At 39.7% G+C, this 26908-nt stretch overlaps 1 protein-coding gene across 24 annotated transcripts in view; it reads left to right on the top strand.

The window, feature by feature from the left end:
- The window catches only part of clasp1 (cytoplasmic linker associated protein 1), a 232682-nt gene that overhangs the window by 190264 nt on the left and 15510 nt on the right, over positions 1–26908 (top strand). For 16 of the 24 annotated variants that reach the window (XM_062967373.1, XM_062967374.1, XM_062967375.1 and 13 more), the window contains 5 exons: positions 5528–5644; positions 18032–18182; positions 18844–19090; positions 21018–21208; positions 24707–24835. In XM_062967373.1, the coding sequence (XP_062823443.1) occupies positions 5528–5644; positions 18032–18182; positions 18844–19090; positions 21018–21208; positions 24707–24835 (835 nt within the window). The remainder of the gene's footprint in view (positions 1–5527; positions 5645–18031; positions 18183–18843; positions 19091–21017; positions 21209–24706; positions 24836–26908) is intronic. The other 8 variants (XM_062967382.1, XM_062967388.1, XM_062967397.1 and 5 more) reach the window with 1 other exon arrangement.

Genomic DNA, 26908 nt, shown 5'->3' with positions numbered 1-26908 from the left:
TTCATGAGCTGACATAAAAGCAAAGCATTTATACATTCTTCTAGTTTTCCATGCATATTTTTGAATTTATTTTTGATTTATTGGTTTGTTTGTTTTTTGCATTATTGCTTGGTTTATTAGGCTATTTTAAGCATGATCCAAATAACCAAGGGGATCTCAAGAAATAGGATTTATTATTTATTTGTTTACTTTTTGGTGCTATTTATTGGTGTGTTGATCCAGAGACTGTGTTTGTATTTCGTCTAAGCCAGAATTTAATGGAATCTAAGGATGAATTGGATATTGTTTGAGTTTAGTTTGAGGAGGTGCTACAATTTACTGTTGGGAGTACATGCCTTTGATTTAATATTGCTTGGAAAGACTTGTATATGACCTTAATAGTAACTTCTACTCTTCAGATTGTACGGAGCTGGACAGACCAATATCAGTCAGTTTTGTATGTTCAGAAAATAACAGTTTTTAGTCATTGAATCCCTCTTTAGGAACAATGAAAACAAAACACATTGGAGTGGGAAGTCACATGTCATCTTGAAGTTATCAAGGTTGATATCAAATTTGTACCATATACCAAATATACCAGTGTGATGTTTGTCACACAGGTATATTTAGTTGGACTGGTGATTTTCAAACACTTTATGTACTTTGGCTCATGCTCATAACAGTGTAAATACCCAAGTTTTGAGCAATACATATTGAAGAAGTCTTTGTTGTGTTGAAGATATTGTTGATCTTATTATGCAATGTTTTTGACTGTCCTGTTTGGATCACTTAGGACTTTTTTTTTCTTGGAGCACTCATGGAATGTTGATGACATTATTATTGTTATTATTTTATTTATTTATACCCTACTTTTTCTCTCCACAAGGAGACTCAAAGCAGCTTACCCCTGTGCTGTACATTCCTAACAAAGACTTGTTTGTTGGTTTAGAGTTTTACATACAGCTTTAGTTTTAAGGCATGTATTAGGCCTTAATCAACACATGTGGATCATAAACATTCGAAAATGTTTCCCCTCTCTCGCCCTTATCACCTGGTAGTAAAATGAGATTTGGGCCTAATTTTTTTTTAAAAAAAATCAGAAGCGACAGTTCCTTGAGGCTTAAAAGACAACCTCAGGAGAAGCTGTATGTGGTTTGCTAACTACATCTTCTCCACCCTTACAATACAACATCATCCTATATATGTTTATCTAGGCATAGTGTCATTGAAGCTTCCTCTTCGATGCGTGCATATAGGGTTGCAGCCTGAATATGTCTTTCAGTATCTTTCAGTATAGGGTGTTTATGTTGGGTTTAAACAGAATGTTTATTATGAGCTCTGCGGATTGTATTACTTTTGCATTACAGATGTGAGGAAAGCAAAATAAATATTCCTAGTTTATGTATACATAATTTATTCATAATTCAAATAAATTATAAAGTGGAAAAATGCATAATAAACATTACCTTATGTTAAGAAATTTCAAAAATCCTAAGATTTGAAATGCTCTTGTTGATCTAATAATCCTAAATTCCTATTTAGTGGAGTACTAAGTGTAGTTAGTCCTTAATTAACAATGTTGGGTAAGGTTACACACATCTAGATGTTGCTCATATAAAGAGCTGCAGGCTAATGATGTTAAATATATTTTATGTATTATCTCTTCATTAGCTGTTTTATGGTTTGCTTTGTTCTGGCTTTCCCTCTCTGTGATTTGTTTGTTTTTTAATCATTTTTATTTCCTCCAATCCTGAATCACTAGATTAGAAACAGAACTTTGGAAACAGATGAATGAATGGAATGAAATAATGAAACAAATGTCTTTCACTGTATCTGAACTACTTTGGGACTTTTAAACTGAAATTTCTTGGGAATACTCTAACAAATGATATTGCTTAAATTGAATTGTCAGAAAGTTGCCTGAAAGGTGTGCATTTGGATTATAAAGTTGCAAACGTGTAAGATTGTAACTTAGTAGAATCAGTGAGTTGGTCATGTTAATGCCCATCTATACAGAAACTCTTTAAAAATGGGTTTGCATGTTTTGGGATGACCACCTCACATGTAGGTGAGAATGGAATTCATAGTTTCTCTTTTATCCTTCAGTTTCCTGTTTGGGTGAAGCCATATTTTGCAAATATAACTACTTTTTCTTACTCTTTTCTTGAGTGACCTTTCTGAGAGTGCTGCTCACAAAGACATTGCTAAGGCATATGACAGATTTATTTCTGACTTTCCATTTCCAGTCTTGCAGCATTTTTCATTTATTTGTACACCAGTGTGATCTTTGCCTATATAACTTACTTAAAACTCAATAGAAACAGTGAAAGACTGAAAACTCCTGCAATCAATGAAATAATTCCAGTTCTATAACCCAAACACCTATTCTGTTTTGGTTGCTTTAGCAGTGATGGGAAGTTCTCTCCACAGCTTTTCCACAAGATGATGCATTACAGGAAGCATTACCAGATTAAGCCTTCTAGACTGGGCTAACATGTTTAGTGTAAATCTCTCTATATTTAGATACATCTTTCGAATTAACCTTGATTTACAGCTGACAGCAGCAAGAAACTAGCATGGCAACCTAATGTTGAAAATGGATGAGAAGAGAAGAACTAAACAATTTAAATAAGGAATAATACGGAGACAAATGTTTGAGACCCTGGGGTGTTCCTGATTTCCCAGCATTATCATTTTTGACATTTTGAGTAGAAAGATGACAGGGAAAACTAGTAGGAAGTAAAAAAGAAAGAATGAACTATAAGCCATAGAACAATATTTTTCTGCCTTTCAGTCAGATTTACGATCAAAATAAACATGGGCTTTAGCCTTTGTGAAGCTTTACAGGTGCTAAGGATGTATAAGGAACTAAAGCATGAAGGAATTCAGCCTTTTGTAGCCAGCTGTATTGGTTAAAATGAAACTGGACAGTAGAATTTTGCTATTTTTGTGAATTCTCAAGAGCAATAGCTCTGAATGATAGAACCAAATTAGAGTCATTATTAGTAAAAGGAATGGTCACTTTGTTTTTTTCTGCCATTTTGCAGCGTGACCTTGGGCTTCCCATATCTTTATGGTCTAGTTACGTCCAACCTTTTTTTTTTTTTTTGTAGAGGCTGCCAGTAGGCTTGTTAATGGATGAAGTATATGTAAACAATTAAGCACTGAGGGTGGATTAGAAGACCAATAAGACTTCAGTGTAACCATTGACCCTAAAGATTTATGGTTTTCATTGAGTATGTTGTAAAAGAACCAATAATGCTAATAAGAGTTGTTGGAGATACAGCAAGTTTTATTTGAAGTGTGTACAGTGTTCCCTCGCTACTTCGTGGTTCACTTTTCGTTCCCTCGCTGTTTCATGGGTTTTTAATAAATACTAGAATAATAGTATAAAACATAAAATAATATTGTAGATCCCTTATAAATGCCTCTTTCTACTTCCTTCCTAAGGAGAAGTCTAAGGAAGGGAGAGAAAAGGAGGCTGAAGCAGCTTTGTTTTCGCCTCACAAGGCAGCGGCAGTGGTGGGAGCACGCATGCGCGTGCTTCAGAGGCGAGGAGGGGACAGAGAGGCTATAATAATAATAATAATAAAACTTTATTTATATACTGCCCTGTCTCCCGGATGGGACTCAGGGCGGTTTCCAATCATAAAAACAACACATACATTACATCAGGGATCCCCAAACTAAGGCCCGGGGGCCGGATGCGGCCCTCCGAGGTCATTTACCTGGCCCCCGCCCTCAGTTTTATAATATAATATATTGTATATACATATAATTTTGATAATATTATAATGTAATATAATATAACACTAATACCACATAATAATATTAATTATGTATTCTATATTACATATAATATTACTAATAATATTACAGTATAGTGGTATAGTTCAGTATAGTAATATATAATGCTAATATTGTGCTATGCTAATAATATAATATATTGTATGTACATATAATTTGTAAGCCACTCTGAGTCCCCTTTGGGGTGAGAAGGGTATGATACAAATGTAGTAAATAAATGTAGTAAATAAATAAATAATAAATAAATACATTTTAGACTTAGGCTCGCCCAAAGTCTGAAATGACTTGAAGGCACGCAGCAACAACAACAACAACCCTAATTAACTTGACTATCTCATTGGCCAGAAGCAGGACCACACTTCCCATTGAAATCCTGATAAATGTATGTTGGTTAAAATTGTTTTTATTTTTAAATAATGTATTGTTCTTTCATTGTTGTAGTAGTAGTTGTTGTTTTTGCACTACAAATAAGACATGTGCAGTATGCATCGGAATTTGTTTTTATTTTATTTTCAAATGATAATCCGGCCCCTCAACAGTCTGAAGGATTGTGGACCGGCCCTTGGCTTAAAAAGTTTGAGGACCCCTGCATTACATAGTAACATAATAAAACATTATTAAGCAAAGTAAAACAATACAATTATATAGCAATAAATAACACTTACACAACCTGATCAAGGGGACGGGAACCATAAACCCAATATATTAAAATGTATCATTTTAGGCTAGATAAATCTTGTGCAATATATTCAGGCCCAGAAATCGGTGGTATTCCAATGTAATTACTCAAAAACCTGCCAACACCACCAGGTCTTCAGTTCCTTATGGAGATTGGATAGTGTAGGGGATTGCCTGATCTCTTTTGGCAGTGCATTCCAGAGCCGGGGGGCCACTGCCGAGAAGGCTCGTTCCCTTGTCCCCACCAGCTGCACTTGGGACGGTGGTGGGAGCGCGAGGAGAGCCTCCCCGGATGATCTCAAGGTCCGCACTGGCTCATAGGAGGAGATGCGATCATGGAGATAGGTAGGGCCCGAGCCGTATAGGCCTTTATAGGTCAAAACCTGCACCTTGGATTAGGCCCTCCGTTTATCGGCAGCCAATGGAGCTGCTTTAATAGGGGCATTGTGTGCTCCCTATAGCCGGCTCCAGTTAGAAATCTTACAAACAACACAAATATAGTGTTCGCAAGCACTACTTGCAAACAACACAAATATAGTGTCCCTACTTCGTGGATTTTCACTTTTTGCGGGTGGTCCTGGAACGTTACCCCAGTGACAAGTGAGGGAACACTGTACATAGAATCTGTTGGACACCAGCATTTGCTAGCTGTGAAGTTCTCTTAGATGCTACATTTTGTTCATAAGATGAATTTCTTCCAAAATCATATTTACCAAGACATTTGCTAGCCTAAATTAGTCGAAATCACTACCAAAAGAACATCAGTGAGCAATTGTTACTGATTTTAATTGCAGGATATGAAAATGCACCTTTCATTTTCATTGTAAAATATGGAAATAGAAACAACTGTCCTAAAATTCCTAAAAGAAATCTTTTGATATTAGATGGCAATATATTTATGTAAAGCAAATAAATGGAGTATTCCAGTCTGACTTGTTTCTGTTAAGTTTCTCTCTCGCTGAGAAAGCATGAAAAGACTCAGCCACTCAGATTATAGTTTTCTTTTCTCCCCTTTTCTGTTTTCCTTCTTCTTTTCTCTACTTTCTTCTTGTGATCACTGCAGTCGTTTATGGGGTTGGAGTGCAGATGGGCTTTCGAAGCACCCTCCTCCCCTTTTTCAGCCTAACTCCATCCCCGCTGCTCCTTCTCACAAGACTTTCAGGCGCTCTTACTCTCCCAGGTAACAAGCTACCTGTTAATCCAACTTGTCTGGGGTGTCACAATGTTATTTACCTTTTGGCTCAGTGGAGTGCTTTCAAACCAACAGACTCGGGGAAGTAGCGGGGGGAGCAGATTTTTGCATTCTGCTTTTATCTGTAGAGGAATCACATTTCCATTGCACTGATCTAGAAGTTCTACCTCTTGAGCCATCACACTGATATTTCAAGAGTATTGCTCTCTCTTCCTTCATTCTTTCTGCTGGAAGCACTGCAATAAAAGCCAAGTCAGAACTTGTTCTACACTAAGAAATATCCCATACTCAGATACTGAGTCCTACTTCCCCTAGGGGTTAGTGCATGCTGATTAAGGGCCTTAGTAGAATCTTGTACTAGAAATCAGATGGTCACACAGAAAGTAGTAAACATGAGTTATAAGGAATTTGAGTCAGTTTGACCTTGTGGTTAGCCACTTGACTATAAGAAGATCTGGGTGAATTGTTATTGGTTAATGATAATGTATTGTGTTCAAAGGTGTTTAGTAAGTTCCCAACACCTTTTCGTGCAGTTCAGTCATATTATTCCCTCTTTATCTGGTAAATATATGTCATAGTACACTCTGTTCTTTCAACAATATTGTGGATTAGCATTCAGCTACCTGCAGTGTGATTCACCTTCCACGTGACACATTTTCTCTGTCCATACTTGAGGTGTAAGCACAAATATCTGGTGAAAGATAATAGTTTGTACAATTTTTCAGCATCATCCAGTATCTAAACTGGTGCTGTAATCCCACCATTTGAGAAAAGGAGAGTTGGATTCATTTCTCTGCATCTAATTCCACACTAAAACAGTTGGTGGGACTACAACTGTATGCACACTCCTGTCACGACCCAGGCTGCAGAGCACCAATAACCATACACAGAGGCCAGAATCTATCTAATATCTTTATTGAAGGAATATATAAAGTTAATAAAAACAAGTGTAGAAAATAGTTCAGAATTAGACCTTTCAGGAAAGGTCAGAATTAGTCCAAAAAAGCAATGTCCAATAAGAAATATTAAGGTCCAAAGTTGTAATCCAATAACCGAAACACTCACTTTGCCAAGCAAAGTGAGGGGAGATGACAAGGTCCTTTAGTCCATGAAACTTGAGCGAGGCTAGGAAATAACTTGATACTTAAAACAAGGCTTGAACGTGGAACAAGGTAACTAAGAACAAGAACAAGGTCCGTGGAATAACTTGATAAATCCGTGGAACAAGGCAAGGATTGATCCTGGGAAACAAGGCAAAGTCCGTAGATAAACAAAGGCTGGGAAGCAGGGCGAAGGCTGGATAGCAAGGCAAGGCTTGAGCAGGAGCGAGGCTTGAACCGGAGCGCGCTGTCCAGACACAACTCGCTCCGTAGGCTGACGAATTGACTCCGCGAAGTTACTACGCGGGTAAAACACCTAAATAGAGACTAGCTTTCCCGCCGAAGCAGTTCTCTGGGAATCAGAACCGAAAGCTAACTCTGAGACCAGATGTGAGACTCCCCAAAGATTCTCACGAGAAGCAGTCTTAATTGGCCACATTCTTAGCTGCAATCCTCGCACTCCTGCGCGAAGCTGAATCCAAACTTCTCTGTTGTTTACAAAACTCCCGGCGCAAGAACACGGGAGAAGTAGGCTCTGGGCTTGTTTGACATACTTCTGGGAGACAACTTTCTTGCAGGTGCAAGGTTCCCAGATCTGCCTGGGAAAGATCTGGCTGAGAGGAATCCAGTTCAGACTGGGAAGGTAAAAAACCCAAGTTTTCATCTTCATCAGGAATTACAATGTCCTGAGCAGGACTACAAGGCCCATGGGTCATCATACTATCCCCCTCCTCAAGGCCCCTCCCAAACTGGGGCCCTCTCCCCGAGGCGCGAGGTCGTGGTTTGGTGGGATAGGTCTGATGAAAGCGACGGGTTAGATCAGGAGCATGGACTGTGGAGGCGTCTTCCCAAGAGCGTTCCTCAGGGCCAAAACCCACCCAGTCAATGAGATATTGTAGGCGGCGGCGGTGAAAGCGAGAATCCAAAATGTCCTCAACCTCGAACTCCTCCTCCCCATTCATCAAAACAGGAGGGGGGGCCGGTTGGTCTGTATCAGGTCGCACACCATCCGCCGGAAGGAGCAGGGAACGGTGAAACACGGGGTGAATGCGCATTGAACGCGGAAGTTGGAGTTTGAAAGTCACGGGGTTTAATTGCGCCACCACTGGATAGGGACCAATGAAACGGGCATCTAACTTCCGGCAAGGGCGGTGGGAGGGCAGAAAGCGAGTGGACAGGAAAACCCGATCTCCTACCTTGATTTCGGGGCCCGGCTGGCGATGTTTGTCAGCGTGGCGTTTATAGTCCTCCTTGGCTTGGTCCAGTTGCTGGAGCAAAAGTTGTTGCACCGCTGTGAGTTCCTGCAGCCAATCCTCTGCTGCGGGAACCTCTGAAGTTTCAATGACAGGGGGGAAGAAACGTGGATGGAAGCCGTAGTTTGCAAAGAACGGCGTTTCTTTTGTAGAAGCTTGAACTCCATTGTTGTAGGCAAACTCAGACAGTGGTAACAGAGAAGCCCAATTGTCCTGTTGATAGTTTACATAACAGCGAAGATACTGCTCCAAAGTGGCATTGGTGCGCTCCGTTTGCCCATCTGTTTGGGGATGATGAGCTGAAGATAAGCGAGAGTCTATGCCCAATAGTTTTTGTAGTGCCTTCCAAAAACGAGAGGTGAATTGAGATCCACGGTCTGTGACTAAACTCTTGGGCAATCCATGTAGTCTGAAAACATGTTGAAGAAATAGATCCGCAGTTTCCTTGGCCGTGGGGAGGCCTTCGCAGGGAATGAAATGGGCTAACTTGGTGAATAGGTCCACCACCACTAAGATCGTGGTGAATCCACAGGAAGGTGGTAGGTCAGTGATGAAATCCGCGGAAATTATTTCCCATGGGCGAGATGGGGTAGGAAGGGGGTGTAAAAGTCCTGAGGGCTTCTCCCTTCGTATCTTGGAGCGCTGGCATACTGGGCAGGTGTTGACATATTTTTCCACATCCTTGCGGATCTTGGGCCACCAAAAATCCCTTAGGATCAAATGCATAGTTTTAAATAGTCCGAAGTGTCCTGCTGGTTTGCAGTCATGACACAGACGAAGCGCTTTTTCCCTGCCCGGTCCGGGTGGGATATAAACATGATTTCTATAGCAGAGCAGCCCATCTTTAAGCGAAAAGGGGAAATGCAGACCTTGGCGAAGTTGGTCCTGCGCCCAGGCATCTGCTTGCTGACTAGCCCTGATTTCTTGAGCACAGATGGGTCCTGGAGTAGGGGAAGTTGAACCAATGGGAATGGATTTGGTGTTCCCCACCGTGAGCGTGGCAAAGTTCTCAGGTTGTAGCAGTTGGGATTCAAGGGTCTCCTTGCGTCCTGCAGCGTATTCCGGTTTACGTGACAGGGCGTCTGCTTGCTTGGTTTGGGCTGGGGTCACATAATGGATCTGAAAGTTGAAACGTTCAAAGAATAAAGCCCAACGTTGCTGCCTCTGATTTAGTTTGCGGGCAGTTCTTAGATGTTCTAGATTACGATGATCAGTGTGGACTTCAATGGGAAATTTGGCCCCTTCTAGCCAATGTCTCCAAGTTTCAAAGGCTGCCTTTATGGCCAGTAGTTCTTTTTCCCAAATGGTGTAATTCCTCTCTGGTGTGGTTAGTTGACGAGAATAAAAGGCACAGGGGTGGAGGTGATCTCCCACCGGTTGTAAGAGTACAGCCCCAATTGCCACATCAGAGGCGTCCGCTTGCACCACAAAAGGGGTTCCAGGATTTGGGTGCTGTAGAATTGGCTGGGAGGTGAATAGTTTCTTTAGTTGCTGGAACCCTTTCTCTGCTTGATCAGTCCAGCGGAAAGGCTGCTTTCCACGGATGCAGCTAGTGATGGGGTCGGACCAGCGGGCAAAATCTGGAATGAACTTGCGGTAGTAGTTCGCGAACCCCAAGAAACGCTGCACCTCTTTCTTGTTAGTTGGCGCCCGCCATTCCAATACTGCTGAAACTTTGGCTGGATCCATGGAAAGCCCTAGAGGCGAGATGCGGTAACCAAGGAAATCTACCTCTTGTAGATCAAAAGCGCATTTTTCCAGCTTGGCATAAAGTCCATGATCCCGCAATCGTTGTAACACCATTTTGACGTGGTTCTCATGTTCTGATTGTGATCTGGAAAACACCAAAAAATCGTCCAGGTAGATTATCAAGAACCTGTCTAGATAGTCCTGAAAAATGTCATTGACAAAATGCTGGAACGTTGCGGGGGCTCCGCATAAACCGAAATTCATAACTCGGGACTCAAATAATCCGAATTTGGTCTGGAAGGCGGTCTTCCACTCGTCCCCTTCCCTGATGCGAACTAAGTTGTAAGCCCCCCGAAGATCCAGCTTGGTGTAAACCTTGGCTCCTCGAAGCCGATCCAGTAGATCCGAGATTAAGGGCAGGGGATAGCTGTTCCGCTTGGTGATATTGTTCAATGCTCTGTAGTCCACCACCAAGCGTAGTTCCCCTGACTTCTTCTTCACAAACATCACTGGGGAGGCGGCTGGGGATTGAGAGGGTCTGATGAATCCCTTGCGAAGGTTTGTCTCTAGGAATTCCCTGAGAGCTTCTTGCTCTGGTTCAGTCAGGGAGTAGAGATGCCCTCGCGGGATCGGGGCCCCCTCCACCAAGTCAATGGCACAGTCATAAGGTCTATGTGGGGGTAATTTTTCGGCTTCTTTCTCATTGAATACATCCCAATACTCGGAGTACTTCTTTGGCAAGGTGATGATGGGCTCGGTGTCTGTGGCATGGCATACCTTGGCTACGAGGCAATGGTTTTGGCAGTACGGTGAAGCAAACTGCAGTTCTCTGTTGGACCAGGAAATGTTAGGGTCGTGGAGAGTCAGCCATGGAATTCCCAAAATCACAGGGAAATGGGGGACCTCGGTAACAAAGAAGGAAATCTCTTCCATATGTTCCCTTATCCACATCCTGGTGGGTTCCGACCACTGACTTACGGGGCCCGTCTTGAGGGGACGGCCGTCTATGGCTTGCACCACACGGGCATTCTTGAAATCATGATATTGTAATCCCAGAGAGTCGGCATACTCTCTATCGATGAAATTGTTGGTAGCTCCAGAGTCTATCATGGCGTGGATCATGACGGGTCCCCTTTTTGCTGACCATAATGTGACCACGAGAAGGAACAGGACCCCGGTTGGCGGCTCTTGGATGGATTTTTTGACCGGGTTGGCGAGCCTCTCTACACCCGGTCGTTGGCTTCCCCCGCCGGCTGTGTGCCAGTCGGCTCAGACGCCTTCGTCTCCGTGGAGGACGCCGCCGCAAGACGGGCGGCAGGCTTCCCTTTGGCTGGGCACTCTCTGGCGAAGTGGCCCCCGTTCCCGCAGTACCAGCAGAGGTTTAAGCGTTGACGACGGGCCTTCTCGGCGGCATCTAGTCTGGGACGCACATTGCCCAACTGCATCGGCACCTCCTCGCCTCCTCTGGGGTATGGGGTTGGCGGTGGGGGTCTCCACACCGGACGTGGCTGAACGCTGGCGGGAGCGGGGGGTTTTGCCCCGGCTCTACTGCCCTGGCCTCGAACCCACTGTTTTCTGTTGGCAATCATGACTTCAGCCCGTAAACATTGATCAATGAGTGCCTCGAGGGTCTGGGGAGGATCCACCTTGGAGATTTCTTCCAGCATTTCAATGTTGAGACCCTCCCGGAATTGTCCCCTGAGGGCTACATCGTTCCAGCCGGTGTTGTGGGCCAGCACTCGGAACTCGGCTATATACTGAGACATAGGTCTGTCTCCTTGGAAAAGGCGACGGAGTTTGTGACCGGCTGCCTCCAAATTGTCCTCGATTCCCCAAGTCTCCTTGAGGTGGTCCAAGAAGTGTTGCGCTGATCTTAGGTGTGGAGAGGCTTGGTCGAACAGTGCCGTCGCCCAGCTGGCCGCTGGCCCGTCTAGAAGACTGTAAACCCATGCCACTTTGATGTCTTCTTGGGGAAACTCGGCAGCACGGGCCTCCAGATAAGCTTGACATTGGCGACGGAAGACATGAACCTTAGAAGCTTCTCCAGTAAACTTGGTTGGCAACGCCATGGCCGGAAGACGAACTCCGCGTTCCTTCAAACCCCTTATTTCTCCATCCTGTGCATTGAGCTTATCACGGATTCGGTCCACCTCTTCCTTGTCGATGGTGTAGGTAATCGGCTGGCCGCTCGGCCCAGGTACGACTCCGGTAGACATTCTGGCCGAGGTTAATTGGTGCTTAGGGTGGCGGAGTCAAACTGTCACGACCCAGGCTGCAGAGCACCAATAACCATACACAGAGGCCAGAATCTATCTAATATCTTTATTGAAGGAATATATAAAGTTAATAAAAACAAGTGTAGAAAATAGTTCAGAATTAGACCTTTCAGGAAAGGTCAGAATTAGTCCAAAAAAGCAATGTCCAATAAGAAATATTAAGGTCCAAAGTTGTAATCCAATAACCGAAACACTCACTTTGCCAAGCAAAGTGAGGGGAGATGACAAGGTCCTTTAGTCCATGAAACTTGAGCGAGGCTAGGAAATAACTTGATACTTAAAACAAGGCTTGAACGTGGAACAAGGTAACTAAGAACAAGAACAAGGTCCGTGGAATAACTTGATAAATCCGTGGAACAAGGCAAGGATTGATCCTGGGAAACAAGGCAAAGTCCGTAGATAAACAAAGGCTGGGAAGCAGGGCGAAGGCTGGATAGCAAGGCAAGGCTTGAGCAGGAGCGAGGCTTGAACCGGAGCGCGCTGTCCAGACACAACTCGCTCCGTAGGCTGACGAATTGACTCCGCGAAGTTACTACGCGGGTAAAACACCTAAATAGAGACTAGCTTTCCCGCCGAAGCAGTTCTCTGGGAATCAGAACCGAAAGCTAACTCTGAGACCAGATGTGAGACTCCCCAAAGATTCTCACGAGAAGCAGTCTTAATTGGCCACATTCTTAGCTGCAATCCTCGCACTCCTGCGCGAAGCTGAATCCAAACTTCTCTGTTGTTTACAAAACTCCCGGCGCAAGAACACGGGAGAAGTAGGCTCTGGGCTTGTTTGACATACTTCTGGGAGACAACTTTCTTGCAGGTGCAAGGTTCCCAGATCTGCCTGGGAAAGATCTGGCTGAGAGGAATCCAGTTCAGACTGGGAAGGTAAAAAACCCAAGTTTTCATCTTCATCAGGAATTACAATGTCCTGAGCAGGACTACAAGGCCCATGGGTCATCACAACTCCCTTGGATATCACATTCTTGCTCCATTTATTTGAGGCCATTAATCATAAATGGACACTATTATTTAGAACTAGTTAGTGCAGGAAAAGCACTTGTCTTTTGCATGACTGCCTTTTCATCTGGGAATTGGCGTATGAAGGGATAATTATGCTTCTAAAAACTCATTAGTTTTTTTTAAAAAAAATTATCGTGTCAGAAGTGAATTGAGACAAGTTGCTTCTAGTGTGAGAGAATCGGCCATCTATGGAGACGTTGCCCAGGGGGCACCCGGATATGTTACCATCCTGCGCTGGGAGGCTTTTCTCATATCCCTGGATGGGAAGCTAGGGCTGACAGACAGGAGATTGTGGCCAAGTCAAGGTCCTGTATCTCGTATCCATCATTGCAGCTTTGCATGGATAAGACAACTGTTCCATCCAACTAGGGTAGGCTAGGACAAACCTGCTTTAATCACATGTAGCCTTTCATTGGATTAAGGTAAGCAACCTTAGCACTATGCTTGTCCCCTTTTTTTCTTCATGGGGATGTCGTCCTTCAAATTATGTCAGTGCCAGTGGCTTACAGTTAAATTCTCTAGCTGATAGGACTATTTATATCAGTAAAGAGAATACAAGTTTCCTCTCCTCCTCCCTTCTGGAGAAGTTTCTGGAGGCCTATAGGAAAGATGGGAGGATAGGGGAAGGTGAGTTATATACACAGACTTTTGTTTGCATGCAGTTGGATTTTGCCCAGTATAAAATGTTTGCAGTGTTATTCCATCAACACTATACAAGGAATACTTGACCATCAAGTCAATGAATAGAAAATGTTCCTAATTATTTTATTTGGGAAAGATTTCAGTAGGTGCTAGAAGTGTTTTTGGTTTTTTTTAAAACCAATAATGGTAATACATGCAAGCAAGTCAGTGGCAACACCACTGAACAAAAAAATGGACTGAAAGATTATGGAGGCTCCAATTCTATCAGGCAACAGAGAAAAGGGGCGAGTGATATTTAGAAGAACTTTTCTTCACCTCAGAGGCCAAGCCCATATTACATTCAGAAATACAGAAAACATTCAAAGTATTGATGAGTTCTGTATGCAAAAGACTGTGTCTGTTGGAGGCTGTAGCAGCTGGAAAATAATATTGTGACATCTGTTAAAAGTCACACATTTCTCCTCATCTCTTTGTTCACCTTGTAACTCTTCCAGTTTTTGGCATGAGTCATTGTTTTCTGTCTTGTGTGATTGATAGGATCGGTTTGTTATTGTAAATGGATATTTTTAATCTTTCATTTTTTTTCTTTTTCTCTCCCCTCACATTATCTATGTATCATATGATTCCCATGCTGGCTAAATGTATTTACTTGAACATGTGAATAATAATAATAATAATAATAATAATAATAATAATAATAATAATAATAATCACCCAGAAACTGCTTTTCTTTCTTTGGTGAGCTATTTTATAATTCATTCATGGGTTATAAAAATAGGTGCTTCCCTTGTGGATTTTGGATGCCACTGACCTTTTTAACATTTCAAATAAAATCTGCTCTGTAAAACAAGTACTGTGATGTAATCCAGATATTTTTGAAATCATGTTCTTTGGATAGTATTGTTTTTCATGTATCATATCTGTTTTAACTCTGTGTGAGCTCCTTAATTCCAAACTATAAGATATTAAATGTTTGAAAAAGTAGGCCCAGCCTTTAAAACTAGGTCTTGCCATTCCTTAGAGAATAACAGAAGCAATAGTGTTAGCAACAATAGCATTTCAGCTGTGTAGGATGGTATACAGAGTGACTTCTAGCTTTTTACTCCAAGGAGCTTACAGTTACAAGTGGTGGAAATCATGTAGCATGTGTGCTATATATGGCATATTGGGACCTGCCAAATGTCTCCAAGTGCAAAAAGCCACATTTCTAAAAGGAGTCATATCTGGGAACTTCAGCTAAGCCATCCATTATTATTTGGGGAGATTTCCTCAGAGAACTCTAAGATATCAAAAAGAATGATTGGAGTATCCTTTCTGATTTCTGCATATGGTCTTCATGAGGTTTGGGAGGAACTGGAATTGCTCTCCAAGCCTCCATGTAATTTCAGTACTGACCTAACTGTGTACATGTGGAAGGAACAGGCAAGTAAAGGGAAAGCAAGGGCAAAAGCCAGCAAGGGATGCATACAAGAACTTGTACTTTGTTTCTGCAACACATAATGATTGGGATTAGAATAGAAGCTTTACGGTAGAGGCGGATTTTGCTCTGCAGTGTGAAAGAAAAGAGACAAAGAAATGAAAAAGAAGCCTTCGGAGAGAATAAAAAAAGTTAAATGTCCATTCTTAGGCATCGTGCAGAAGTATATTTAACTGAAACTATCACATAAACAATAGCAAATGTAGAACTGGATTGTGGGGAGTGACAATCTGGAGGAAAAAATTAGAGTGAGTTTTAGGTAGTATTGAAAGTCATAAGATTTGGTGAGGCTGCCCAAAAATAGGGATTCAGAGAAAGATTAACAGAAGTCTGGAGCTGGAGAAAAGTAACTCCCAGTGGAAGCATTGGTAGGAATAGGTATGTAATTGATCGGAAGAGAAACAATTAACTGATCATGGAGAGTGAGGTGAAGAGAGAGAAGACGATCAACTGTATCAAAGACAGTGCAGGTGGGGCGGGGAGACAAAGGACAATTCAGAAATGTCTGCATATGGAAAAGGGAAAGCAACTGTTAGAGAATGTGATGGAAATAAAGAGTGGAAGGGAAACTAGATGGGCTCTTTGTTAATTAGACAACATTGTGGTATGCTAGAAGGCAACTTGCAGGCATGCACACACGTGCTCATCTTGCTGACATAATAATTTGCTAATGCCATCATAGATTCCATGCAACAATAAAATTATCACAATATTATCAGTGAGACTGGGTCACATTACCTACTGGTAATTTTTTCTGCACCCCGACAGCTCACGTTTTCACAAGTGCATGATCATCTTTTTCTTTGTGTCTATGTCTGAGCTAAGGGTTGACATTGATCTCTTTGGAGTTACTTGAACTGTTTTGCTTCAAATGGTTCTGCCACAATTCATTGGCGTGAATTTTAAGCACCCTCATCTACATTGGCAGAGTTCTTTTTATTTCCAATTCCCTGGAATGGTACTGGGTGTGTGAGTGTACCTTTCTGTATTTACCTTGCCCAGGAATGGAAAGCCTTCGTTATAGACTCATTTTGTGAGTATGGTGAAGCTGAAATCATTACTTAGAAGAAACCCTCTGATTATTTAGACTTTAAATGTTGTCTTTGACTGCTTTGTCAAAAAAAAAACACTATGTAGGTTTATTCCTGTGCTCATGCTTGGTTTGTTGTTGGAGAATGAGTTTACTGACAGGCTTACAGGGACTACCTGTGTTCCCAGATTTCATGAAGCCCAGAAAACTCAGAAGACATCAATGTTGTCTTAAAATAGCAGTTCTTAAATCTCTTCTATTCATCTAGATAATTTAATGTATTGCTTTGGCAATCTAAATTTTAGTCAGAAGCCTTTCCATAAATATTTCATTTTTGTAGGATTTTTTTTTTTTTAGCAGATGTGCAATTCCATCCTTGAGATGATTTATGGCATTTTTCTCTGGGCCAGATTTCAAATGAGTACAGCAGTCCTATTGGCTCATTCGTTGGTCTGACTAGTCTTCCAAATAAACCTTCTGTTGTGACACAGTCTTTCTTCATTCATAAAATATTATAGGTTTATGTGTTAAGCTGGGGATGTCCTGACATCTTCCAGTCATAACCCTTGTGTTTTTTGCTTCGGTTTCCATCATTCTTCTTATCATAGAAGACTGATTAAAGACATCAACACAACCTGTAGTGTAGTCTGAAGATAATAATAGCATTTACTCAAATAATGTAGAAAGGAGGGGAAAGGATTGTGTAGTTTCCCATCCAAAAATTCAGAAGGACCTCCTTAGAATGATTCAGTTAGTAGGACAGCACCAGGGGTATGGCTTTTAAGATTAAGATTTGAGTCTGGCATTCTTGAGACCAGGGTTCATATTTAACCTCTATCCCTGTAATTTTGTACAGTGTAATTAAGGGGTGGAGAAATTAAGCAATTTGAAGAAGCAGTGATGGTGAAGATAATTCTACAATCTTGTTTTGCAATACAGCTTGGAACCATCCATGCCCCACATAGCTGAATAATCTTCATAGTTACAGGGTATTTAGTGGAATGTTGTTCTTCTGTTTTTGTTTTGTTTTTATCCCTGTAATGATTTGCTTGACACAGTGTCAAGCAAACATCAGAAGAAACAATTAGGGAAGAGCTGTCCTTTCTTTTCCCCTTTCTTTCCATAAATCTACTCCAGTTCTCCCAAATATTCTGGTCACGTTACTCAGTTGGTGTCATTGTTCCTTACACTGATGGAGCATTTTGGACCACTTGTGAGAAACTAGAATGATCCAGATATAGGTTCAAGTGTTCAGTTGTACAATTTGAAATTTGAGATTTAAGTGATGGTAGCAGTAGACTTCACACAATACCAAACCAGTTTAAATGTTAGATTAGGTTTTCTTCGAAAAGTGATTGATTCACTGACATTTATGGGATTTAAAATAGATTGCTTTCAAACTAAAATGTAAAGTAAAAACATAAATTTGTGTATTCCGTGCACTGAATTCATAGTGGCATAATTGTTTGATTCCCATTATCACTTATGTTTATTGTTGTTACTTATCATTAATATTACTTTATTTTATATTTGGAGTTACAGTTTGACTGAGAATACCATACTGCTTGAACATCTTATTGAAATAATTTTATGTTTCTGTTCTTGCTGCTTTACAGTATTCTGATATAAAACTGTTCAATGTTGTGGATAAAAATACTGTTTTAAGTATTTCTATCATGCTATGAAATTGGTTTAAACAAAAAGGACATTCATGATTTCCATATGAATGTAGCATTAAAGTCAATCTAGTTGTGCAGCTGCTGAAATCCCTTGTCTTGCTGTTTGAATTCATAACTTGTGAAAGTTATCACATATTTTAAATTCATGACTTCCTCAATGAGCTATGATATACCAATATCTTCTTGGTTTTAACATTCCATATATGTTCGATCTTTAGCATGCTGGATTACGACACAGAGAACTTAAATTCTGATGAAATTTATAGCTCTCTTCGAGGAGTCACAGAAGCAATTGAAAAGTTTAGTTTTCGAAGCCAAGAGGATCTAAATGAACCAATCAAACGTGATGGAAAGAAGGACAGCGACATTGTAAGTAGTCTTTTCTTTTAGCTTCAAAAAAGGATTGCTATTTATTAATTAATTTCTGTTCTGCTTAGTGTTTAAAGTTCTTTCTTGGTACCTGAACAGCAATGTTATCCTGTTGATCTCTGATAGTCCTATACCTTCATATTGTTGGCCTTATAGTTTTAAATGTTGCAGCTATGCATTATTAACTCTTCATTATTATAATTATTAATACTTCTTAGGACTGGCTCACATGAGTGCACTAATCTGGAACCCGCCCAGTCTCATAGCACACATAGGATCTGAATACTCATAAAGGGGTTATTATCCTCTGTGATTTTTCTTTGGTTTGGAAACCAGAAGCAACAAACCTAGGTCTCTAATCTGTGTAAAATCATCTGGAAACTAGATATCCAGTAACAGAAGGTTTTAGTACTACAGTTTCTGCAGTGCCACAACGTTGAAACATTGGAAACGTTTAAAAAAGAAAAAGTTGGTGAAAATTGTTCAGCATCTTATCAGTTTGAGCCTATTTCTCCAGTGGAAGTAGTGAACTTATTTAAATTTGTGACTAGCTTCAGGGTGGGTAATAGTTACTTCCTGATAACACTGTACATACAGCTCCCCAGTAAAGTGTGATATATTGCTGAAATGACATTGCCCTCTTCTGGCTTAATTCCTACAGGTTTCTCGGGATGGTGGAATAGCCTCCCCAGCTACTGATATGCGTGGAAGCAGTGATGTTGTGGAAGGAGGAAGGATGGCTTTAGACAACAAAACTTCCCTGCTCAACACTCAGCCCCCACGTGCCTTTTCGGGACCCCGAACCCGAGAGTATAATCCCTACCCATATTCAGATACTATCAGCGCCTATGACAAAACTGCTCTTAAGGAGGCTGTGTTTGATGATGATATTGATCAACTTCGGGATGGTAGGTTTGGTTTGTTAGCTTAATGCTGAAGCGTGATCCTATTTTTGGTGTAAATTATCAGCATTTGTATTTAATTGTTAAAAATATATATTGTAAGTTGCTTCTTGCGTTCAATGTGCATCACCTTTTAGCAATCCTCAGTACCATACGCATAGCTGTTTATTTGATTTCAGCTTTAATAGTAGCTTTTTCTCAGGGGTAGCCTATTTTTGATAAAATAGATAAATTTTTCTCCCATTTGTTTTTGTATGGATAGAAAGCCTGGTGGAGAAGGAAAGGGCTGGCAGAAATGTCAGAAATATGTTGATGGCCAGGAAGCTAAAGTCAGTTTATTTTTTGAGCTACTCCATTTTTGTGGTAGTCTTGATATATGAATATTCCAATATATTCCAATATTCTGTTTGTTGCAGAAAACACACACATGTGAAAAGGAGATGCACATCCCAGATTATTTGGGAACATTGAGCTGCAAGCAGCCATAGCATTCCTGGTATGAGTCAATTATATATTAGATCATAAACATTGGACATTTACACTATAATGTGTTTGCTGCAGCAAATAGTGGCTTACTCATTGCAGTAATTTGCTAGGTGTTTTACAGCCTCCTATAAGACTGAGCTGAAAATGGCATCCCATTCTACTGGCCCAGTAGCACATTGCAAAACTAGGTTAATGCTGCAGATACCTTGGGGTTTTTTGTTGTTGTTACTGTATACTGTATACTCTATATAACTGTGAATCTCTTATACACTCCTTCTGCATGGTACTGTTTTTAGGCTTTTTGGATGCTTTGACACATTGGCCTCAATGGGATGAAAGGGGGGGGGGGGAAGAAGAGTGACACAAAATGACCACCAGGGTATACTCTGCTATCCCCCAGCAATGGTCTAAAGCAGGCATGGGCAAACTTCGGCCCTCCAGGTGTTTTGGACTTCAACTCCCAGAAATCTCTTAGTTTAGACCTCTGTCCACATAGCTGTGCTAAGTCTCATAGTTGATCCCTTATTACTTAGTTGAAGAAATTAGGTACGTCCAAACTATTTAAGGCCAAAATGCTCAGTGTAAGATCCATAATCCAGGTGTTTTATGTGACATTAAAGTCATGAATGAAAATCAGGGGCAACGAGCAAAAATATGTTCTTCTGCCTGATGGAGTATTCAGGATACAGACAGAGGTCCAGTGCAACTTGCCCTAATCCCAACAAGATGACCTCACCACACATGATGGTGCAAGGTAGATGGGTAGTTGCAGCACCAGATATAGCTCTGGGCAAGACATTTTCTGTAACTGCTAGTGGTGAACTGGGCCATTTTGAGTCTCTATCTCTGGTCCACTGATCCTTTGCTACATTAGCTTTGTTTATAGCCAAGCCTTTTCAACCGGAGATTTGCATATCTCTCTTTTGAGACCTCTTACCTAATGAGCCTGCACTACTGGGCTAGTGAGAGACCTTGGGTGGCACTTGGCCTTACGGATTTGGGTGTTATGGTTTGTTAATGTACAACATCTCTAGTTCACAGGGTTCCTCACATTCAGCCTTGTACTCCAACTCTATGCAAATAGACTTTTGTAGCCACATTTTTGAGGAAAGCAGGCTCATAACAATATTCCTTTAAGAAGCAAAGCTCTGTTGTGTTGGGTTTATTAGAAAAGCCCTAAGAACAAAAACTCTGTTTTTTCATCACCCTGTCTGCAAGAAAAAAAACTACTTTATGGGGACATTGAGATTATTGATCAATCAAAGGCATAATTGTTGCTAAGGACTGGACAAGTTTATTTCTAGATTAAACTGAAGCCAAAGGACTGGAGGAAATCATATGCATTAGCAAGAAATACTATGAATGTGTCCCATTTTTGGCCATTTACTATAATTGTGGCCTATTTATCTTCACTACGTATTGACTGGCTTTTCACATGTTCCCTCAGTGCCCATTGATCATTCCGATTTGGTGGCTGATCTTTTGAAAGAATTATCCAATCACAATGAGCGAGTAGAAGAACGGAAAGGAGCCCTTCTTGAACTGTTGAAGATTACGAGGGAAGATAACTTGGGAGTTTGGGAAGAACATTTCAAAACCATTTTGCTTTTATTGCTGGAAACACTTGGAGACAAAGATGTAAGATATTGACACAGAATTCTATATACTATGTAGATGCCCCATCCCTAGGATGTTTTCAGGTGTCATTTATACTCTATATCAAATAATACCACAATGACTGTTCTAGTGCTATTGACATTTTGTATAGTCTACTTTTTTGATGATGTGACAACTTTTTGGAAATCTGTGGTACTTCTTTAGATCCAAGAATTCAGTTAAGTTGGAATAAGTTCATTCAGTTGTCCACCATAACTGAGCATGCTATATATACAGAGATATTGAGCTATAAATATATATTAAAATAAATTCAATTGAGTTAGTTAGTCTTGAAGCTGCTAAGGGCATAAGACATGGTTGCTATCAAAAACATCTTGTCAATTCAACAACTGATTTACTTGAATAGCTGCTGAGGTTCCAGTGTCTTGATAGGGTCTACCACTAACATCTGCTTTAAATTCCCTTTCCTGTAAAAGTAGTCTAGTACGTTATTGATTTGATGTAGCTCAACTTTGACCTACATTGCTCCTAAACTAGCATTAATCCAGGATATTACTGGAAATCAAAGTGACACCTGGTACTACTTAGAAGTCTGCTCCTACAAAAAAAGTATCCCCATAATCCTTTAACTAAGAAGAGGACTACCACAAAATCCTTTGCTCAAAAATCCCTTAAATCTACAGCTTGTTCTAGATAGGTTTGTACCTTTACTAAAATGTCTGTCAGAAAAGTATAATATATTACTGTAAGCCATTATGAACACAAATACCAATAAATGGCTTTTTAAAGATAAAAACATTTTAGCTATTAACTTTTCTGGAGAAATGCAACATAATATGCCTTTGCCCTACTTGATTACCTCTTCATGGTATAACTTCTCTTTGTGAATGTTTCCAGAAGCAGAAAGTAAAAAAACAAAAAATCAATCTAACAAAGAATCACAGTGTTATTTTTTTTACCAAGTTCTTTTAAAATTTTATTATGATAGAAAGACATTCCAGACTTGGGAGAGTTCAATATGGTCATCATATTGTGTTTTTTCAGTGGCCTTTGGTTTTCGGAGTAGTTTTCGAGAAGAAGCCAAAACCAATGAAAATATTTCTCAATTGTTGAACAAAATATACTATTTTCAACCAATAAATGTTTCCCTTCCCATGACAATACAATACAGATTCTGCATATTCCAGAGATTAGATCTATAATTTCTGATATATTTAACTTTGTTGTGTTTAAATATGTCTGGTTGGAATTTACCATGTTATTCCTCTTTGTTAAAAAAATCCCTGCCTCAATTGTGCAGAGAATAACTATCAATATTTTTGCAATTGGTTATTGCGCACGCACACACACACACACACACACACACACATGTACCCCATTAAAAGAAAAGAAAAAAGAAAATTCCTATTTTAGATATACATAAAAATGAGATGTCATTAATTATGATTCTGAAGTCAGCTAATAGAATTTTTTTCTGCTGCTTATTGTTTGCCATTTGAGTCAAACGACTTGTTGTCAGTGATGCATTGGAAGATTTAATCAGGAGACAAGTCATGTGCTAGCACATGAATTACGCAGGTGAATACCAAAGCATCAGGATGTACTTAAAAAGTTCAGTCTGAAGCAAGTTAAACTCAATATTCTATGTTGAAACTGTAGGCATTGTTTGGAATGGCTGTTGTCCAAAAATGCAACCCAGGAGTTATGTAACCTAAGATGCTGTTCCAGTATTCTCATTAATGACAGCCTTCCAATGTAATGTAGTTGGTTGAATGTCAGAAAGGGTTGGCAAAAACTGAATTAATTATAAGAACTGTGATAGTGGTTTCCAAAAGAATTGTATAATAAATGTATGATTCTTAAAAGTTGGACACGACTTGAATTGCTATACTGATGGTTCATGTCTGGTTTTCAGAATTCAGTCAAAGTAGTTGAAACCTATACCAAGTTTTGATGCCTGTGTCAAAGGAAATGACTAGATTATTGCTTACTCTGTAAATCAAAGCCATGTACAAAGCAACTGCACATGGTCAATCTTTTTAGGTTATTGCTTTCAAACACTTTACAGTGGGTAGTTTCGATTAATAGTTGATTATATAAGGTCAGTAGGATATTGTTAGTATCTAGAGCAGGGGTCCCCAAACTAAGGCCCGGGGGCCGGATGCGGCCCTCCGAGGTCATTTACCTGGCCCCCGTCCTCAGTTTTATAATATAATATATTGTATATACATATAATATTGATAATAATAATAATGTAATGTAATACAATATAACACTAATAGTAATACCATATAATAATATTGATTATATATTCTATATTACATATAATATTACTAATAATATTACAGTATAGTGGTATAGTTCAATATAGTAATTTATAATGTTAATATTGTGCTATGCTAATAATATAATATATTGTATGTACATATAATTTGTAAGCCACTCTGAGTCCCCTTTGGGGTGAGAAGGGTGTGATACAAATGTAGTAAATAAATGCAGTAAATAATAAATAAATAAATAAATAAATAAATTTTAGACTTAGGCTCGCCCAAAGTCTGAAATGACTTGAAGGCACACAACAATAACAACAACAACAACAACAACCCTAATTAACTTGACTATCTCATTGGCCAGAAGCAGGACCACACTTCCCATTGAAATCCTGATAAATGTATGTTGGTTAAAATTGTTTTTATTTTTAAATATTGTATTGTTCTTTTATTGTTGTTGTTGCTGTTGTTGTTTTTGCACTACAAATAAGACATATGCAGTGTGCATCGGAATTTGTTTGTATTTTTTTTTCAAATGATAATCCGGCCCCTCAACAGTCTGAAAGATTGTGGACCGGCCCTTGGCTTAAAAAGTTTGAGGACCCCTGATCTAGAGGATTTCATCCATTTTAAAATAAAAGTTAATGTTTCTTATATTTTAGATAATACTTCTAAGAGCACAATAATGGGAAGTATTAAAAGGTCAGAAACCATACATGGCCAATGAAAAGAAGACCCATGCTATCCCTCCTCCCCATGCTATGGGTTATAAGTCTTTTCTGATTTTTAATTAAGATTAATACTCCACAAGATGGTTTCCATTGGTCAGATTAGTATCCTCCAAAGCAGATTATCACAACATGTTTGAATATACAAATCAGCCATTGATTATTAAGAGTTTCAAATAAGCTGCCACTCATGTTGGAGAGTGCACATCATAATTAAATGTAAAGTAAGTGTGGCACATTACTTGTAAATATTTAATAGGCTTTGTATTTCAGGCAGAGAAACTACAGTGCAGTGAAGTCATTGACATATCTATCCCTAGAACAGGAGTTGAGGCAGGAAGGATATTTAGGGTGTCTGTGTTACTATGCTCCCTCTCTATTGCCATGCCTACAACTATAGTGCTAATCCTTCCATTTTTCTGTTTATCAAAAAAATGAATAGTTCATTTGTACTGCTCCTCATCCAGTTCTGAAAAACTGACTCCCCTCTTTACCAATATGTGCGGCTTCTTTTTATTTAGCATTCAATAAGAGCGTTGGCATTGCGAGTGTTGCGAGAAATCTTGAGGAACCAGCCTGCAAGATTTAAGAACTATGCTGAACTCACTATTATGAAGACTCTGGAAGCACATAAAGATTCTCACAAAGAGGTATGTGATTTCAGTTATTTTGTTGCTCCTTGGAGAGTGAACAATAGCCCAGAAATCCAAAGCAGGATTTTATTTTAGGCTTTGTTATTCTAAAGATTTAGGCTGGCTCTTTTGGGGTTGAAATTTCACATTATATTACAAAAGGAATTGTCTGTTCTAAGAAATATATTGGCGCATGTATGTTGATAATTTAGGAAATAATAATAATTAATAATAATTTTATTTCTTCTTCTCTTCTCTTGGCTCAAGGTGGGTTACAGAATAATTAAAACACAAACATTGTAAAAATACCACAAATACACATATTAAATGTAGTTCTATAAAAGATACATATTAAAACATATTTCTATAAAATACTATTAAAATACATAAAACAGATTAAGCAAAAGACACGTTTAAAATTCATATTTAATAACTGTTTGGGTAGGCCTGTCGAAAGAGATTAGTATTTAGATGGTTTTTATATTCCGACAGCTCATTTAGCTGTCAGAGCTCTTCCGGCAGGTCATTCCATAGTCTTGGGGCGGCCGATGAAAAGGTCCTCTGGGTGACAGGTTTTGGCTAGTTGGAGTAGCCGCTCCCCAGAGGACCTAAGTGTTCAGGGCAGATTGTACAGGAAAAGGCTATCCTTTAGGTAACCTGGACCCAAAGCATGTAGGTTATTAACAGGTTATTAACAGAATATATGTGTGAAGTCCATGTCTTACTGATTACTTTCATTACACTTTAATAAAGAAAACAGATTTCAGAATTAGTATGTACAAATGGCAGTGGTGTGAAAAAATTGTAGTACCTGTAAATTGCATTGGCAAGTAGAAATGTATGATACTGAAAAGGCTTATACAACATATAATATAGTTTTCTAGTATTAGGTATTTATGTAGTGATACCTTTAGAAATATTCACAAGAAAATGACTTAGTTTATTCAATTTCTGTTAATATCAAACATACTGTCCTGTTTGTCAGCCCTCGTTTCTTTTTGAAGTATTTGTTCAGGATTCTAAACCTTCAGGAATTCCATCCAGTAGTCTCTTACTATGAAAGGAACAATGAAAATTGATTACAGTAAAACGTTCAGTAAAACCTTTTGGGTTTTTTAAAAAAAAAGAAACAAGAGGATCATTTCCAATCATCACATACCTATGAAGCATATACCTGGTAGTATTTTATTCCTTCTATTTTTGCCAGGTATGTGGCCTAGGATGTCATGAGATCCCGTGTGATATGGGTAAAGTGAGAATTATTAGGGTGTGAGATATGATTACAAATGGTCTAGAGATCAGTTAATGTTTCAAGCAAACAGGATTACAGAAGACATAGTCTCAAATGGGCTGAGTTCAGATTTCAGACTGAAAAGATGAAGCAAAGTATGGCAGGGTAGGAAAATGACTACAAGGCGGCACAAGAAGGAATCTGCATTGTCAACATGCATTTCTCAACTGACCTTTAAGGAAACATTTAATAGGGTCTGATAGCTATCTTTCACTTTAGGAGTCAGGTGGTTGCAGGGTCAGCTGATAGCACTTGAGGAAGCATTGGCATCTAGAGAGTAAGCTTTTCTTGGCCTATTTTTATGTCTCCATCAACATCATCTGACTTTCTCTCAGGTATTGCAATCCCCTTGTGCTTCTTGACCACACCTCTGGATATGGATTCCATATTGCTTATGTCTTTGTGCATAAACATAGAAGAAGCACAGAAAAGATAAGAAAGATATTTATACAGACCTGCAGTGCTACATATTCCTCTTGCTTTTGACTGGTTCCACCCACTTTTAGCATTTGGTTCTGTCAACCAGTTGATCTGGCAAGATTGCCTTCTGGCTGGAGCCTCTGATCAGTTTTTCCCATGAGTCCATATTACTTTGTAAGAAAAACATATTATTTTCCCCCTTCTAGAAACTCGTTAAACCAACTGCTTAAAGGCCTCAAAACTCTGGTGACATATACGTTGAGGCACAGGAGGTCTGCCACTGGAGATCCTAGTCTGAGAGCCTCTTAAATACTTCCCATTATTTGCTGAGTTCACAACATACTCTTTTCCCACTTCATCTGGTCCTTCATTTCTAAATT

This window comes from Anolis carolinensis, chromosome 1 (genome assembly GCF_035594765.1).
Source record: "Anolis carolinensis isolate JA03-04 chromosome 1, rAnoCar3.1.pri, whole genome shotgun sequence".
NCBI classification, from domain to species: domain Eukaryota; kingdom Metazoa; phylum Chordata; class Lepidosauria; order Squamata; family Dactyloidae; genus Anolis; species Anolis carolinensis.
The sequence above is the reverse complement of the archived record's forward strand: the minus strand, read 5'-3'. Positions and strand labels throughout refer to the sequence as shown.